Source organism: Aulonocara sp. 'chitande type north' Nkhata Bay, linkage group LG15 (genome assembly GCF_057382095.1).
Source record: "Aulonocara sp. 'chitande type north' Nkhata Bay isolate Kocher_YH1m ecotype deep benthic linkage group LG15, A_spYH_male_GT1.1, whole genome shotgun sequence".
NCBI classification, from domain to species: Eukaryota; Metazoa; Chordata; class Actinopteri; order Cichliformes; family Cichlidae; genus Aulonocara; species Aulonocara sp. 'chitande type north' Nkhata Bay.
In genome coordinates, this window is record NC_141358.1 from 28,347,683 (window position 1) to 28,366,207 (window position 18,525).

The 18,525-nt window shown below is 40.9% G+C and overlaps 2 protein-coding genes across 3 annotated transcripts; one reads left to right on the plus strand and one right to left on the minus strand.

The window, feature by feature from the left end:
- Positions 1–474: 474 nt before the first annotated feature.
- Positions 475–9,432, minus strand: LOC147313321 (uncharacterized). The gene is made up of 6 exons (XM_086262933.1): positions 9,417–9,432; positions 9,229–9,310; positions 9,075–9,137; positions 8,900–8,962; positions 8,617–8,783; positions 475–5,823 (listed from the first exon to the last, which is right to left on the minus strand). The coding sequence occupies exons 1-6, from the start codon at positions 9,430–9,432 to the stop codon at positions 5,261–5,263; spliced, it is 954 nt and encodes a 317-aa protein (XP_086119059.1). The 3' UTR covers positions 475–5,260.
- Positions 9,433–12,506: 3,074 nt separating this feature from the next.
- asb2a.1 (ankyrin repeat and SOCS box containing 2a, tandem duplicate 1) lies at positions 12,507–17,717 on the plus strand. 2 transcript variants are annotated; one of them, XM_086265408.1, is made up of 10 exons: positions 12,507–12,590; positions 13,227–13,577; positions 13,909–14,019; positions 14,110–14,279; positions 14,350–14,505; positions 15,025–15,270; positions 15,368–15,539; positions 16,080–16,650; positions 17,040–17,193; positions 17,295–17,717. In XM_086265408.1, exons 2-10 carry the CDS (start codon positions 13,234–13,236, stop codon positions 17,420–17,422), a joined length of 2,052 nt encoding a protein of 683 aa, XP_086121534.1. In that variant the 5' UTR covers positions 12,507–12,590; positions 13,227–13,233; the 3' UTR covers positions 17,423–17,717. The 2 variants fall into 2 exon arrangements, with proteins under 2 accessions (XP_086121534.1, XP_086121535.1); XM_086265409.1 differs by lacking the exon at positions 12,507–12,590 and having other exon boundaries at positions 13,440–13,577; positions 13,913–14,019.
- The last annotated feature ends 808 nt before the right edge of the window (positions 17,718–18,525 follow it).

An 18,525-nucleotide genomic window follows, 5' to 3' on the forward strand; every position in this document is an offset into this window, starting at 1 on the left:
TTTAAAATTGAAAACATATTGGCTAGAAAAAAAGTGGGTCGGAAAAAGCAGGTGCTAGTGAAATGGCTAGGATGGCCCAACAGCTTTAATTCGTGGATTCCAGAAAAAGACATCGTTGAGGCGTAATTAACTCAGATGACGCAGCTCTACATACATTCATTCAACACTGAGCATAGACTGAGAAAGCATGAATAAAAAGAACAACAATGCAGGCTTCTATGTAAGCCTCTTCTCGAATGCTTCAGCACATGTTTACCCGGGTAATAAGATATCTAATTTTAGAACAAAGCTAGCAAAACCTATTGTTTTGGATCAGCCGTATGAGGTCGCTGTTATAGAGATACAGTACCCACGCATATGGCGGACTTTTCCACAATCAGATTCGGAAGTGGAAATTCAGGACCCAGTCAAAGATGGAACCTTAGCCGTAACCACGATCGAACTGTCTGTGGGCCATTATGCATCTGTGGAACAGATAATAAAAGAATTTAATTTTAAATGTCAGCAGCACCAAGCCACTGGAGACATTAAAATGCAGTACAACGCAGTTAGTAACCATGCCTGTGTTATGGGGCCTAGGGGGACTATTCTCACATTTAAAGGGAGACTGGCGGAAATCCTAGGATTCAAAACAGGAGACCCGTTTGTACTTCATTATAAAAACACATATGCCCCACACCCCGCAGACATATACGGGGGAAAATATAACATCTTTATTTATGCAGATATCGTTGATTACCAGCTTGTGGGTGACGCCCACGCGAGGTTATTAAGAGCTATAAATATTACAGACGATGACCGCCGCTTGCCTATTCTACAATTTGACAGCCCACACTACACACCTGTGTCAAAGACATTAATCGACGACATAGAAATTGATTTGAAAGACGATCGAAATCAACACATACCCTTTTTATATGGCAAAGTGTTTGTCAAGTTACACTTCCGACCGATAACCCAGCATTTTTGAAAAAAAAAAAAAGGATGGCCGTCTACAACACTGATGACTCAAAATATGTAAAATACTACTTATCACAGGCTGGTGGAGAGCTCGGAGGGTATGTTGGGACCAGTACACAATATGGGACAGGTCTGGGTGGGTTGTTCCGTAGCTTGTTTAGATTTGCAGTACCGCTGTTTAAAAAAGGAGTCAGCATAGTCAAACCACACCTAAAAACAGCCGCATCGGGCATAGTGTCTGATGTCATAACCAACATAACCAGACCCTCAACCACTAAGCAGGACGGTAACGGCTTGTATGTGTATACGCCCAAACCATCTAAGACCCCACCCCCAGGGCAGCCGTTGTCTAAAAAGCGTAAAACCACAAAACCTAGCAGGAGAGCCACCAAACGGACACCGTCACGCAGAGTGAAAAGACCCAGAACCAGTCGTTCAAAAACTGCAGCGTTTGACATATTCTAAATGGCACTGTTACACAGTCATTCGGGAGAATGTGTAAAAACAGAGCTCGATCTTTTTACTGTCCCATACACACAGACTAGCATTGAGAAAAGTACATTTATTGAAATCCCACCTGTATCTGCAATCACTGATGGAGGGCCGATCGAGTTTTACATCTCATCGTCGGGTGAAGATTACCTGGATCTAAATGACTCATATATCTACACACGGGTGAGAATCACAAACGCTGATGGCTCAAACCTGGCTAGGGATGCTAATGTAGGATTTATTAATTATCCTGGATGCAGCATATTTAGTCAAGTCGATATTAATTTGGGAGACCGGCTCATTAGTCAATCATCCAATACATATCCATACAGAGGTGTGATAGAATGTCTTATCAATTATAATAAGGACACTTTAGACACACAGTTCAGCACCGGGTTATTCTGTAAGGATACATCATCACACATGAATGACACATCTATAGAAGGAGAGAACCAGGGTCTGGTGACCAGAGGTGGCTACACAGCAAATAGCAGTATTGTTGAATTGATTGCACCAGTACATGCAGACCTGTTTTTTCAAGAAAAACTGTTACTTAATGGAATCGACCTGTCGCTGAAATTTGTGCGCTCTAAAGACGAATTTGCTCTCATGACAGCGGATGCCAATGCATACAGAGTTAAAATTGTCTCAGCCAGTCTCTTTGTCAAGAAAGTTAGTGTATCACCAAGCGTCAGACTTGCACACAGCAAGGCATTGCACCATGGCATTGTCAGGCTTATCCTGCTAAACCATTCCAACCAAATTTCCAGAGAAAACACTATATCAGAGAATTTTACCAGCTGATACAAACCACAGGAAGACATTTAAAGGACAGATCCTTGGCCATAACACGTGACGACTTTGGTAACGGCTACACTTTATTCTGTTTCAATCTGGAAGCTGACGAAGGACATTCAGGGAATGTGTCGTTAATTAAAACTGGGAACGTGAGATTGGAAACCCGTTTCAGAAATCCACTACCCCGTACAGTGAACCTCTTGTGTTATTCTGTATTTGATTCAGTCATTGAAATATCTAACATGAGACAGGTGCTCTTGGACCACTATTGAGACAAAAACGGTCATGAACACTATAGAACTATCAGCCGTGGTCGGCGGCATTATCAATAAAAACACACATTTCCTAGGCGTGTTAGCCTATGATCAGCTAACCACAGAACGGCTTCAAAGACTCCCCGCTATGGGTATTGTAAACACCCACCCTTCTACGATGCCAGGGGAACATTGGCTTGCTGTTTATATTTCGAGAGACAGACGCGGTTATTTTTTTGATAGTTTTGGACACTCGTTAGACAGTTTTCCCCCAGCAATAAAGATGTTTCTTCTAAAAAACTGTTCCACTGTTTTATGTTCAGGAAAACAAGTGCAGAACGACTTCTCCATCACATGTGGTCAACATTGTGTGTTTTTTTTATATCATATGCAAAATGGTGTATCTTATGCCCGCCTGCTTAACATGTATGGGTCTGATTTAATTTGTAATGATGCTATGGTGTGTCGATTTGTCAACAACATACAACCTGTTGCTGTATGCAGTGATTATGTGTGTGTGCAATATGGATACTGATATGTACTAATGAGAATAATAATAAAAACAACATGAGAGCATGATTTAATCGAGTCAATGGTATTTATTATCAAATCTCGTATATATAGATATATAGATTCATAACATACTTTGTTTAAACATAAAAGAAATCAAACATTAACCAGTAATAAAAGACATAAAATATTTAACAGTAATAAAAGAAAATAAAACAAAACAATTTAGCAGCAATAAGTGAAAAAAAAAAAACATAACAGTAGAAAAACACCAAACAGCAAATATTTTTAGCAGAAAAACAATTTCTGCAATAAGAAAAAAAAACCTGAATTCAAAAATCCAACCACTCTACAGGACCCCCCTTTAATTTGTTTTTTTTATTCTTTATTTTTTTTAGTGTACTATGTCGCAGCGGTCCACCGGGGGTGTTCTTTTTTGGTGTGTGTTTTAAAAAACCACGGTCTTCAGACAGTGTGTGATCGGTTTTATACAAGGCGACGGTCTTACGTATGCCTGTGTTAGATATGGCTGATAACGGTATGTTTAAATCTGAGAAAGCTTTTAAAAACTCTGTCCAGCCGATAGGTCTCAAACCCTCAGAAGGTGTGTGTGTGGTTGTGACGGCTTTAATTAGATCATAAATGTGTGAACCAGGGATGGTGTGTTTATCAACAACAATTTCGCCTTTGTCATTGTAAGAGATCAAGTGTGGCGAACGGTTCACCGCTGATAGAATAAGTTCTGCATTCCTCCTACTCCTTTTAGGTATGTGTGTTAAAACATTCTCCGCAACAAGATCCCTCACCCCGGCATCACCATGAACAGGCGATGTGTCCGGTGACTGGGGTTGCACATCCCTGTTAAATTGTTCAGGTAATGATAAAGACAGTACATTCTTTTCACGGGCACCTTGTCTCACAAGGGTAAGGTATCTTTGGAGAATATCGCTGTATTTTTTAGCCTTCTCATACGCATCTATGTCAGAATCTTGTAACACTTGTAACATCTCCTTATCCAACTCGTGCTGAGACTGTTGTCTGATGCTGCCTGTTTGCTGCTGCTGCTGCTGCTGTTGCTTTATTAAGTCCAACTGATGTTGGGGTACCAAAAACATCTTTTGCACATGTTCCATTTTCACCTGTTTGCTATCAGACTGGTTATGAAAGGGATTGCAGCCCCTAATAACGGCAGTAAAAACCCTCCAGATTGGTTGATTGTCTTTCTCTTTTTCAAAGTTTTTATTTTTTTGTCTGCAATCAGTCTGATTATTGTTTTTTTCTTTTTTAGCTGTTTGTACTGCTGATTGGTCAGTGGAATGTTACCATGCAATACATTAAAGGCTATCTCACACAATGCATTGATAAAATCTAAATTTGAATTACTAATAATAACTCTGCGTAGAGTAGGAGGAGCCCTGTATATCATCTCCAACAGAGACAGATTCCTCCGCATGCGTGATGACATCCTTTCACCTCTTTGCTGATTTTTGTTTTGGAATGTAAACAACCAGACGGTCTGATAGTAAATTTGTTCTGAGTCTTAAATAGTCCGGGGTCTTAGCTTTATAGACTATTAAAAGATACCCGTATGTTGTGGATGTGGCATCATTAAACGCTTCTATAAAATATTTAGTATTACCCGGAAACATTTGCCTACCTAAAAGCATAACCTGATATTTATCTCTCGGATTTTTAAACAATATTAGGTAATTAGTGTTCAAGGAAATGGTTCTACTGGATTTTCCTTGAATAAACAAATTCTGAACTAGATATATACAACTCAAATTCCTATGATGCACATACTTTGTAAACACATTTTGTACTTCTAAATTGTTAGCTGCGTCGTTCATTACATCGTCTATAATTAACAAATTGTTCTTTTCTGTAGGCAGAAGGGTGTCATCAGCAAGAGATTCGGGTATACCGTTAACAAAGTTTATGTTTCTTATCTTAAGAAGCTGGTCATATAGTGGCTGCCATCCTTATCCCATAGTGATTCGGGTAATTTGTCAGGGCCTTGGAAGGGTGGCCATATCAGGATACATGTTTTAAAAATGCGCTAAATGTAGGATACATGTTTGAAAAATTATACATGCTTTTAAAAATGTGGTAAATGCAGGTTACATGTTTTAAGAAAGAAAAAATCTGGATGCATGTTTGAAAAAATAAGCAGGGTAGCTGTTTGAAAGATACGGTACAATACGTTTTTTGTTTTTTTGGAAAGAATCAGTCTTTCAGAGAAAACATTAGCAGCCTCCTTTGTAACACTCTGTGACCAACCGTAGCTGCCCGATTTTCACCACGTCCAACCCCACCAGATTGTGGTATGCCTCGGCGATGGCGTCAAAGACTTTCCTTACCGATTTCAGTTCGTGCAAGAGAGTTTCCGCCACCATGCGGACTTTGACGTCGTCCATTTTGATGTTGCGGGCAATCAGCAGATGTTGAATGGAAGGAATGAAGCGAGGGGTGAGGAGTCTTTTTCTGATGCTGTAATAATTTTCAGCGTAAAAGTCATCCACCAACACTTGCAGACACTCATGCTGTCTCTGGCTGGGGTGATCAAACTTGCAGCCGTTGCATTTGTCAGTGAGGTACTTGTTGATTACTAGGTTGACTAGGTGATACACAGCTGTTTTCACGGTATCGATAAATAAAGAAGATGCCCGACCGTCAAGCTCGACGGCTTGCTGCTGCTGCTTCTCCAAGGGGCTATAGTAACCGGGCGTGTCAGGTACTAATGAGCCCTCGTCCGAGGAACTGTCCTCCTCCTCAGTGTGACGCAGGGGTGCAGAGTCCATCCTTCTCGCTGTTTTGAGATTTAAAAAAAAAAGGTTTTTGGAGGAATGAGACGGCGGTCTTGTTTTAAAATAACAGAAGGTGGGGCGTGATCCTGAAGTGGGATGATCTTAAAGGGCGGGTAGGATATGTAGCGTTTGAAATGCAAAACGTCTCCTTATCAGCTGGAAATATTAAAGCCAGAACTTGCAACATGATACTTTTTACTTCATGTACAGGGTTTCCAAAATAAATTTTATTTCAAGTAAACAAACTAATACATTTGATTCAGGTAAAACAGATCATCACATTTATTCTTGTAAAGGGTTTTCTAAAAAGTTTTATTTCATGTAAAGCGTTTCCAAGGCTGTTAGCCGCGTTGCCCTGTATTGAACTTATTTACAGTTTGTCAGTAAAGGGTGACGTGCACTTCTGGCCCCTGTGTTGAATGAGCCCATGTTGGGTTTGTGAATTTGACACCTTAAGGTTTTGAAGTTGGGGATACATGCTCCTGGTGAGCACAAGATGTCTGATATCAGCTTGACATCTCAGTTATAAATGGAATTCAAAATGTTTTTGGAAGTATGACTAACGTATAATCTGACTTCTAAGGTACGCACGCAAAGGCCTAGAAGACAAGGGGACAGTTTACTTTGTGCTATAAAAACACAAACCTTAATCTTTGATCCTCCAATTTTATCTTTCTGTTCTGGTTTTAGAGTCTCTGTTTATTGAGTCGTACTTTGGGAATCACCCTGTTGTGAGACAAGGGTACGCTGGGAGAGAATATGGCATTATACAAGCAGAGTGTTTTGGCTGTTTCTGTAGATCTAAGAAATACACCTGTTATTGGTTATTAAAAAGAGTTAGCTGTGGTGCAGGTTTAATTTATAATTGTTGCATGAACTGTTAAAGAATTAAAGACAGCTTTACACCGATAGTGCAGGCATTTTTTTTTTTTTACTTAAGTAAAAGTATAGCTGGTGTCAGAAATACTCAAGTAAAAGTTTGATAATTTATGGGCTCGGAAATGTGCTCAAAGTAAGAAAGTCAAAGTAGTAACCTAGCTGAATATTGCCCTGTAATAAAATAATATTAGTAGGTGAGAGTACAAACTTAGTCTGGTGGTGAACAGGCACAAGAGGGTCAGAGGCACATTTGGCAGCCAGAGCCAGGGTTAGAGTTCAGAGACCCTGAGCCTGGTGGTTGGGCTAGCAACATGGTCTGGTGAAAGAGTCTAACATCCATGCATTACATGGTGTTGCGGCTGATAAAAAACAAAACAAACAAACAAACAAAAAGCCTATAAACTGACCCCTTGTTTAGAGGTGATTGTCAGTTTGCTGGGTTTTTTAGAGACGCTGAGAGTGAGAGAGATCATGTTCTACATTACTTTAAAAGTGATTTTCAGAGCTGTTGATGTATGAAACACTGTCCATAGAAACATGGATCAACTCTGTTTATGGCATTGAGTGTTAAATTGTGACAGTTTCAATAAAGTCTGCAAAATTCTTGCATTTATACTGGGGAGCTAGGAAAAGTTAGACCTTGGTTGTACTATTAAAAATCAGTTTCATAAAAAACCAATTAAACCGATATGAAGAAGAATGTGTTTGTAAAACTAGTGGTAAAGTATGGGAACTATAAGACAGACTGTTTCTGTTATCAAAACAGTTTGTGTTGTTAATCCTGAATGATTCTTGGTCACAACATTTTACTCCACACACATTTGGAAAATCGCATAGTTTGACAATAAATATCCCAGTAAAGACACTTCATTTCTTAAGAAATATGCAGAGGGAGTGATCTTTATCAAAAGTAGAAGTTATATCTTTAGCTAAACCGTTGTACACAAGAGCTTTAAAAATCTATAGTGTGTGAGGTTGTGTAAGTAAGGGTTGGCTTGCCCTTCTCGCCCACGTGTGACAAACCATCTGTTGGATCATGGATTTGATGCCTCAGCATTGTGAAAGTGGGGAAACATACTCCTGGTTGAGCATACGATTTCTGCTTACAACTTAGAATCTCAGTTCTAAATGAAATTAAAAATGTTTTTGTAAGTATGGCTAATGTATACTTTGACTTCTAAGGCATTCACACACACACACACGCACGCACGCACGCACACAAACAACATAAATACAGAGAAGAAGAGGGTGTAGTTTATTACGCATCATAAAAGATATCACTAATCTTTCAACTGTATCTTTCTGTTCTGAGTTTAGAGTCCTTGTTTGTCGTACTTTGGGAGTCATACTGTTGTGATACTGGGAGAAAGGGGTAAGGTGTGAGAGGCAAAACCATCACACACAAAACTTCAAAAATCTAAAGAGTGTGTGGGACTGCTAGCTGTGTCGTTCAGCAATAAACTTATCTACAGTGTGTTAGTAAAGAGTGACTTGTACTTCTGTCCCATTAAACAATGGTTTAAGAAATTTCACTGCAAACTATAAAAGGAATCTGGGTTTAAATAGAACATAGCAGATGTTGTCTAATGTACTACACACTTTGTTTATGAATTTGGTAAACTGTTGCCTTTGTACCTGTGCTTCTTGGTGGTATTGATTGAGTCTAGCTTCAATCAAACATAATTTATCAGCTATTGAAGCTATATGACTCTGTTCAGCAGGCTGAGCGTCTGGAAGCTTCATGTAAGCATCATACGCCGGTGATATTTGAGAGTCTGTTATGCCGCCTTCTTCGAAATCTATGCGTGAATCAATGCTATTTCTGTCACATTCTGGGGTGGTGGGTATATGAACTAGATCAAAATCTGATATACTGTACTCAAAAACATCAGAGAAATCGCGAGGTAGCCACTCACTCGGGGGTGTTGCAGGTTCGCTGATGAAGATCTGTTCTGACTCTCCACTGTTGCACAAAGCTCCAGGTTTTTGTTGTTCTGGGAGGTCGATACTGCTTAAACATTCCAAAAACGTCTGGAATCGTACGGTGTCCTGATCATTATGAGGAGGGGTGCTGTTCTGCAGTCTGTGAAGATAGATAGACATGTGTTAAAACATTTTATACATGTACCCATTTCAAACTGAATAAGCGTGTCTCCCTCTCTATCTCTTTTTATCTAATTTATATATGCCTATGCTTACCTTGTAGTGTGCGTTATTCGGGATGGTCCTGCTTCTCCACACACCCGGTTCTCTGGCGTGGCTCTGTAGGTGTAAAACGGTCAGTTTAGAACATTTGTAATTGTTTAAACCTCTTTTAAATTTTTTTTTCTTTTGAAAAAATAATACACAACTATACATCCCGTTGTATACACACCTGATGTAAGGTTGGGCTCTGTGGTCGCGGTGTCTGAATGTTTTCCTGCTCAGTTTGTTAACCCTGGAACAAACAAAAACGTTATTACATAATTTAAAACAATCGCTAGTTTAAAACATACATACGTTTTAAAATCCAGTAATGCTGTACACACCTTGTGCCTGTTAGAGGACTAGTTCCAGCTGTAAAAGCGCCCGTTTCTAAAGAAAAGGGCCCTGGGCCGTTCTCCCGAACTCCTAAAAATTAAGCTTTTGTTTTAGGGAAAAAAAATAGTTTGAATATCCTATAATATGTTAACATAACACTTTTTAAAAATCCAATAATAGGTTTTGTTTTACTTACCGTTTACGATGGCCATGTTATAAAGAACGATGTTAGTGTTGATCATCGCAAAGAAAATGGTGTGCTCTGCAGCGAATCTTGAGGCGTAAATGGCTCAGGGTTTCGGGCTCTGAGCGTGTTTTTTTTATATAGGGTGGGTGTTTCCAAAAAGAAAAGGTATGTCGCCAATCAATTTAAATGAGACCCTTCAGGGCTTTTGTCTTCTCAAGGAATTACAAAGGAGCCGATACTTCAGACAATAGGCGGGGTCGCCACCCGACTGGTACACCTGCCCCATTTACCTTGTCGAGGAATTACAAAAAGAGCCAATACCGGCAACTTTAAACAATAGGCTGGGCCCTTGTTCGCATGGTACTCTCAACTAGTGATACCCGCGGTGGGCTTTTACAATCCTGAACAAATTCAAACAATTAGCCAGCTGTTGAAAAGTTGGAGCGGGTCTGGGCGACTGGTTTTAGAAGTATCACTGTAGCGTTTATTTTCTAAAGGGCTGAATGTTATTTGTGACTATCTGTTGTGTTAAAAACTACTCTGAAACCATGAAACCCCTTACAGAAGAAATGGCCCGTTTGATCCGTTTTTAAATAAATAAAATGCTTGCATCGGTGCAAGGTGTTGACACCAGAATCACAAAATGAGTGTATTTAAAAGACGATTAGTTTGAAAAGAGCGATACTGGTTGCTTTGGGGGAAAAGACGACATTGTGTGCAGCGTTTTAGAAGTATCACTGTAGCGTTTGCTGAATGTTATTTGCGACTATCTGTTGTGTTAAAAACTACTCTGAAACCATGAAACCCCTTACAGAAGAAATGGCCCGTTTGATCCGTTTTTAAATAAATAAAATGCTTGCATCGGTGCAAGGTGTTGACACCGGAATCACAAAATGAGTGTATTTAAAAGACGATTAGTTTGAAAAGAGCGATACTGGCTGCTTATAGCATTTATTTTCTAAAGGACTGAATGCTATTTGTGACATTTACTGTGTTAAAAAACTAGCTGGCTTTGTCTCACTCTTAGTTCAACATTCCGAAATCCCGACTTTTAAATAAAATGATCGCATCAACCCTGGAAAGAAACCCCAGTAGATGTGTAAAAACTAGTTAAATTAAAACTAGGGGTTTGATTAAATGAAACGCTTGTGAACATGCTGACATCACCCATTCAGAAGAAATTCCCATTTGCGCCATTTATAAAATAAAATGCATGCCTCACTGCAAGCTGAGACATTGTCAGATTTAGAAAATTAGTGTGATTAAAACACTATTACCAACACTTTTGACTAGAGCACACCCTCTTTGTTAAGGCGCACTGTGAACCAAAACAGCTTCCACTCCGCCAAGAATGAAACAAGAAACAAAGAATTGCTTTTAAGAACACATGCATAACTGAATGTTGCGATACACCTAAGTGATAAAAATAGTTTAATTAAAAACCCTATGGTTTGATTAAATTAAAACCCCGTTAAAAACACAAACTCATATAACCCCTCTGATCCCCTGTGGTATTTCCACACCTGAACACGCATGCGCACACACACACACGAAACTGGTCAAATCGGTTTGGTTGGCCGCCATCTTGGACTAGTGCCATCGTATTACTGAACGCGCATGCGCACACGCACGAAACCGGTAAAACCGGTTGTCAAACCGGTTTGGTTGGCCGCCATATTGGACAGGTGCCATCGTATTACTGAACGCGCATGCGCACACGCACACGCACACGCACGAAACCGGTCAAACCGGTTGTAAAACCGGTTTGGTTGGCCGCCATCTTGGACAGGTGCCATCGTATTACTGAACGCGCATGCGCACACGCACGAAACCGGTCAAACCGGTTGTCAAACCGGTTTGGTTGGCCGCCATCTTGGACAGGTGCCATCGTATTACTACTCTCAGTAGCTCAGTCTAAAAATAACACAATCGCACATGCGTGCCGTGATAACAATCCATGGATTTGTGTGGAGACTTTTGAATAAACAAAGTTATGACTGAGCTGAAGTTAAAACTCTGGTGTAACTTGAGACAGATCTGGGATTCATTCTGGAAAGTTTTTGGATTTCAGTCATGGCAGCTCTAAAATTTCACTGATATAAACACAAATTTTTTTAAAACGTAAACATTTGCATTAAATATGGTCTAGTAGTGGCTGTAGCACAAGAGATAGAAAAGGCCATGTATTAATTAGAGGGTTGGTGGCTTGATCCCTGGCTGCTCCAGTCTGCAGGTCAGAGTATGGACATGATACTAACCCCAGAGGTTGCAATCTGATGTGTTCAACAGAGCATAAATATTACATAGAAAGCACTGAGGCACAGAAAAACGTACATACTTGTGTTAAATATACACTTGCATATAGAGAATTATTCTTTAACAATCCTTGACAGGTGAAGGTTATGTTTTTCTTGCCTTGTGCAGACCTATTACTATGACACTCCATCGTGAGGATAATGGCAGCTGTTTGTTCTGGTAAGTAATGTTTCTGATTGGTTTCTAACAGTTTTTATTCTTTCACTTGCAGTCCTGGTGGAGATTTATACTTAGTTCTTTTTGGGTCAGGCTTATAGAGTTATTAAATCTTTTTTTAAATGACATTTTTGGCCATTAGGAAAAAAACAGAAATAAAGTTTCACTAAGAATCTTTAGACGCTCCTAAAAACCTCTAGTCCCTGCTGCAATCTGCACTCTAAGGGATCATCTAGGAATAGTGATTTTTTTTTTCCTGAGGTCTGATTGGTCAGTAAGTGGAATTTTCCTGCCATTGAGTCTCTAATTAGGAAAATAAGATGCCCTGGAGCAAGTTAGGTCTGCTACATTGTGATGTACCTTAGTAAATGAAGCAACTTCAAAATCCTGAAAAAAAAAAAAAGAGTTAAAACTGAAGTTAATCTGTAGCTCTGAGCAGGTCTGGGATTATTTTGGGGGTGATCCAGTTTGTGAAACAGCTCTTCAGCATTTGTTTGTGTGATACAGCTTCATGTGACTCCACCTGCAACATTAGAGCAGTGAAGAGGTGGACCGGTCAACAAGCTCTGATAGCAGCTTCCTAAAATAAAACTTAAGTAACACCCCCACCCCCACGCTGGGGTCAGACTAGATTACAGACAGACAGCTGGAGAACAGACGGAGGAAAGGACGAAGCTGAAACTCAAGGGAAACACTGGATTTCTGACAGTGGTAAACAACTTCAGTGACTGAAGCTGTTAGACTGAAATCTGACATTCAGTTTTTCTGGCTCATTGTTTATCTCAGTTTCCTTCTTTTTGTTTATCTGGCCATCAAGATGGTTGTTATTAATTTTCTCCATTAAGCTGGGCTGTCTGCTTTAGGCTCTGAGTGCACACATTAAAAGGTGCTTTTTGTGGGTAATTCCACTCTTCTCCTGATGAAAATGATCGCTGTGAGTGTGCCACCAACTTCAATCAGAGCTGTTCTCAGATGATGATAAGATCTGTAAAAAACACAAAACTTTAACAGTAAAATAATCTGAGAGATTAATGCTTCACAAACTGGTTAAACTGGTGAACTTGAACTTTGAACTATATTACACTTTCTGCCTCCAAGTGTTACCAGCATGTCTTTAGCAGCTGTTTGTCCAGTATTTGTTGGTAGTGAACATGGGGGCGCTTGAGTTTCCATGCTTTTAAGCTTGCAGGTAAACCTTGTTGTAGTTATTTTTATTTTTTTTTAAATCATCAAACACTGAGTTTGTACAAAGTATGTTCAGAAAGACTTTGCAGCTTCTTTTCGTGATAAAACGATTAAGTTAGAAACAATAAATATCTGATTGGTGTCACTTCCCATTTGTTACAGTGACATCATGGCAGGACCCAGGATCTCTCGCTCCACATCATCTGCTTCCAGTCTGACTTCTGACGATTATTCTCTCTATAGTAATCTGAGTGAAGAAGAGCTGCTGCAGCTTGCAATTGAGCGCAGCCTAACTGACACACATGGCAACACCACCGAATCCAACACCATCAGTGCCAACAACACCATCAGTGCCAGTACCCCCAGCTGTGTCCAGCCTTCTCATTGTCCTGACAAACTGAACCCAGCCATAAACACAAACCAGCCCAGCTACAGAGCTCAAAATTCATTTCAAGCACAGACCACAGCACACTACAGCTCACCAAACCCACCACCTCAAAAGCCTCCTGATCCGTGAGTAGCCTCCATTTTTATTCTTAGTCTCTTCTGACCAAGTATGTGGATAGTTGAATATATTTAGAGCTTCGGATCATTGATGAGTTTGCATGTAGAGTGATTGATTGATTGTTATTGAATGTGTTCTGATTGGATGCAGACCCTGTGTCCTTGTTCTCATTAGCTGCAGGTTCTGTGTCTGTGTCCTGATTGGCTGCAAATCCTGTCTTCGTGTTCTCATTGACTGTAGTTTCCTTGTCTGTAGTTTGATTGGCTGTTGTCTTTGTGACTGTGCTCTGATTGCTTTCTCTTTTTGGAACTGTGTCCTAATTGGCTGCTGTCTCGTCAGGAAGACATTTGATGGGACAATCAGTCTGTTTGTCACGGGTTCTGGGAAGAGGATGGTGGCATATCGCAGACATGATGGCAGTCTGGTCCACATCTGTCCCGAACCTGAAGAGTGAGTTTAGTTCTGCTCCTAACATGTACATCCATTTGACTCACCTCTGAACAAGGTGTTCCAGTTGGCTGATTGGTCTTGTCACTGCAGGGAGGAGGAACCTTTGTTCAAAGCAATCCGTGAAGGTGATGCAAGCAGAGTGAAAGCACTTGCAATGTGCCCAGGAACAAACTTGATGTTGCCGAGTAAACCGGGCTGGCTGGCAGTTCACCAGGCAGCGTGGTTCGGCAAGGAAACCTCTCTGCGCATGCTGCTGTCAGGTAGGTTCACCTATTCAAAATTACAGAGAACAACTGAGCACACCTGCAATACCGTCTTTGGTTTGAGCAGCTCAGCCTGGGATGATCAACAAGAGGACAGAACATGGCGAGACAGCACTGCTGGTTGCCGTCAGTAGAGAGCATCTGGGATGCGTTGAGGTGCTCCTGGGAAGAGGAGCTGATCCTGACATCCCAAACTATGACAAAGAGACACCACTGTACAAAGGTAAAAGAGACAGGACACACATGGAGAAGAGAAACCCCCCCAAAGAAAAACAGAAATGATGATGCAAATGGATGAAAGGGTCCTAACCTTTTTTAAATGTAGGATTTTTATCCCATCTTCATAAGTTTTAATTAGGAGATTAGACTCTCTTTGACATCCAGTAGGAACAGCTTCACCAAGCCACTAAAAACAACCAATTTGACCAGCTCTGCATGAAATTTTAATCTACGTGGACTATATTTTGGAGATTGCCAATTTATAAACATAGACCGAGCAGTCATACCAGCATGAGTCCCAGCTTGAATCAACTGCATCTGATTCTTGTTTGGGTGAAATGTCCCTTTTATGTCTCCAAAAGTTGATTCTGTTCATCTGGACGTAGCGTTTTCAGTGGAAGACCGAAAACACTATGTTCAGATCAACAGAATCAACTTTTGGAGATTTACTTTTGGAGATTTACTTACCTGGATAATTGAGAATGTATCAAGATGTCCCTTTTATGTGTTTTCCAATCTGTAGCCTGTGAGAGGAGCAACCCAGCAATTGTGGCAGTGTTGCTGAACCACGGAGTAGTGGTGAACACTCGCTGCATTCAAGGGTGGACAGCACTACAGGAAGCTGTTAGCCGAAACAACCTGGACATCTGTGAGATGCTCCTGAAGGCCGGTGCCAAACACAGCATCAGCAACATGTATGGCATCACACCACTCTTCACCGCTGCTCAGAGTGGGCAGCTCGCCACGCTGCGTTTTCTGCTCAAACATGGTAAATAACGTGGTTAATGAACTTGTTGCACACTGAACACCTCTGTTGCCACTGAATTAACTCCACCTTTGACCCCACCCCATCTCCCATTTTGCAGGTGCTGACATCAACAGCCAGGCAGCTGATGGCGCGACAGCTCTGTATGAAGCCACTAAAAATGGACATGAACAAGTCGTTGAGCTTCTCATTTCCCAGAATGCTGACGCCAACAAACCAGGAAAGAGGGGACTGCTACCTCTTCATGTTGCCGCCCAGAGAGGAAGTGACACGTAGGTACACTATGAAATGTTTACCGAGTTGTGCAGACTCACTGGAGTTAATTTGGTATTTAATAGTGGCATTGTGTTAAGTGTGGCTACCTTGACTCATCCAGGTATTAGGTATCTGGAGCAATTTTAGGGAGCAACAGCATTAACTTTAAGTGTTCCCAGTGTTTCTAGACCAAAGTAGCGATGGGGTTTCGGCCACAAGTGGCCCAGATGTTCCTGGGCACAAGTGGCATTCTTTCTGGCCATGGTGTTTCTGGTCATAGGGGACCCAGGTTTTTCTGGTGCTAAGTAGCCAAAATGTTTCTGGCCATAAGTGGCGAAGTGTTTCTGATTGTAAGGGCACTAGGTTTTACTGCTTGTACAGGGCCGAGGTGTTTCCGGTTGTAAGTGGATAAAATGTTTCTGGCTGTGAGTTGCCATTGTTGTTCTGACTGTAAATGCCCCAGCTGTTTCTGATCGTAAGTGACCAAGTGTTTCTGTCCGTAAGCGTGACTAAGGTGTATCAGTTTAGGCTAATTGCTAGGTGTTTCCTGTTCCCAGCATAGTCTCCATGTTGATCCCAGCCACCAGTAAGGCCAGAGTCCGGCGGACTGGCATTAGCCCTCTGCACATGGCAGCAGAGCGTAACCGTGATGATGTCCTGGAGACTCTAATCGGGGCAGGGTTCGATGTCAACACCCAACTATCAGAGGAGTGGTCTAGGTTGTACGAGGACCGCCGTAGTACGGCACTCTACTTTGCTGTTATCAACGACAACATCGATGCTGTGCAAATGCTCCTGACTGCTGGCGCTAACCCAAACTTGGATGTGTTCAAGCCTGTGATGGTAGCAGCAAGGCAGGGCTGCATCCAGACCATCACACTGCTTGTAGAACACGGCGCTGAGATCAATGCTACCATCCCCACCCACCCCACTACTTTCCCTGCCGTGTACATGTTCTCAATGAAGTACCTGCCTATGTTCAAGTACCTGCTAGACCATGGAGGCAATGCCCTTTCCTGCTTCAATTGTGTGTATGGCAGTCGTCCTCACCCACCAATCAAAACCAGTCGAACAGAGAGGGATGAACTCCATGATATCGACCAAGCTGTCCCAAGAAGAGCCATTCAGGTGACCTCTATTTTTCCTTTTAATTTTATGTTTATCTGGTAAAATGAAACAAATCCAGGTAAAAATCAAAACAACAAAACCATTACCATAGCTACTCAGGTGGCCTTGTTTGAAACGGGGTATTTAAAAACTTTGTTAATGTGTGTGAAAAGGGGACATTTAAAGACATATCCAGGATAACTTTTTATTATCTAACAGTGATCATTAACATTGTACATAAGCCAGGTTATCTGAATCTAGCTCTGAGTGCATGCAGTTGGGCTGTATGCTTGGGTAATACCTGAAAGTACCTGGCAAAACCTTACTGCCTAATCACAGTACGGCCTTCAGGTGACCTCACGATAAAGTTAAGGTGTAACTAATTGTTTGATACACTCACGGACTGACAGTTCTGTGAGATGATATCCGTCCCCAGTATCTGTCGATGGGCGGGGCCAATTATTGATGTCTTGTTGGATTACGTCGGCCATGTGACTCTTTGCTCCAGACTGATGGAACACCTGGACAGTTACTCTGAATGGACCTGCATAAAGGAGAAAGCGGGTAAATCAAAAAGTGATAATTGATTCTTCTGCAATTTTACTGATTTCAGTGTTAATAGTTATTCTAGTGTGTTTCCAGGCTAACCAGTCTGTTTGTTTCAGCTCCACCGCGCCCACTGCTGCAGCTCTGCAGGCTGCAGATTCTTCACCTGGTTGGTCGCCGTTGGTTGAAGAAGTTGCCACTCCCTGGGGGTCTGATCCGTTTCCTGCAGCATCAGGAGTTGATGTAGATTGACTGATGTTTATAATCTGGATGGTTTGACTGAGAGTTATTGATTAGCTCTGATTTTTATTTTTATTTTTTTTAAGTTGGTACCCTGATGGTGCTGGAGACAGCAGTGGTAATCCACTCTTAATGCTGCACGAACCTTTTTTTTTTTTTAGTTTGGATTTTGAATAAATAAATGCCACAAGTCAAACCCCAGGGGGCACAAAGACTTGGCCTAAACAGCCAAGATGACTCTGAACTGTCTCTGACCGATTTTGAGTGATTCAAAGTCCAGACTCAAAGGTTTTTTGTTTTTTTTTGGGGGGGGGGGGGGGGGGGGGGGGGTTGTGTGTGTGTGTGTGTGTGTGTGTGTTTGTGTTGTTTGATGTGTTGACATACTGCAAATCAATTTCCCATTGGGGACAATAAAGTTACCACTGAGCACTGAGACTGATCATCTGGGGAGACTCCTGAAGGTCTTCACTAATGACTCCCACCTAAATGGAGACTGAGAGGGTCTTTCTGATCAAGCAATGCAAGGCCTGCATATTTACCCAGGAATCATTTGAGGATCTGAAGGTTTCTTGTTCTGAATAATCTGAAAGAATAGAAATAATTATTTTTTTAATGACAAAAGAAACAAGGAGAAAGACTGTGATCCTCATTTTCAACTCATGACATTGTGGAAGGACAAAAAAAAAATCAACTTGACGGGGAAATGATTAAAAAAAAATACAAAAACAAACATATTCTGATTTGCTCAGGGTTAATATCCCGAAGAAGCAGACAAGATGTCCAAAGCTTTCCTGACTTCACTTTATCTAAACTGCTTTTTGCAAGGTTTGAAATTATTTGTTTAATTTTCTTTAAATGATTCTAGAAGCTTTATTTCCCAAAGTACCTGTTTTTTTTATCATTAATTGTTCATAAATTGATAAAACAAATTTGACTTCACCAAGCATTTTAAAAGGAAGATACATCCATCCATTATTGAGTTGTAGGTTCTTAATCATACTTTTGTCCCTGAATATTTAAATTATTCCACGTTAAACTGGAATCTGGTTTCTTCATTCATTTTCACCTTGTTTGAGTGAATATTCTGAAATATCTTGATAAGCTCATAAT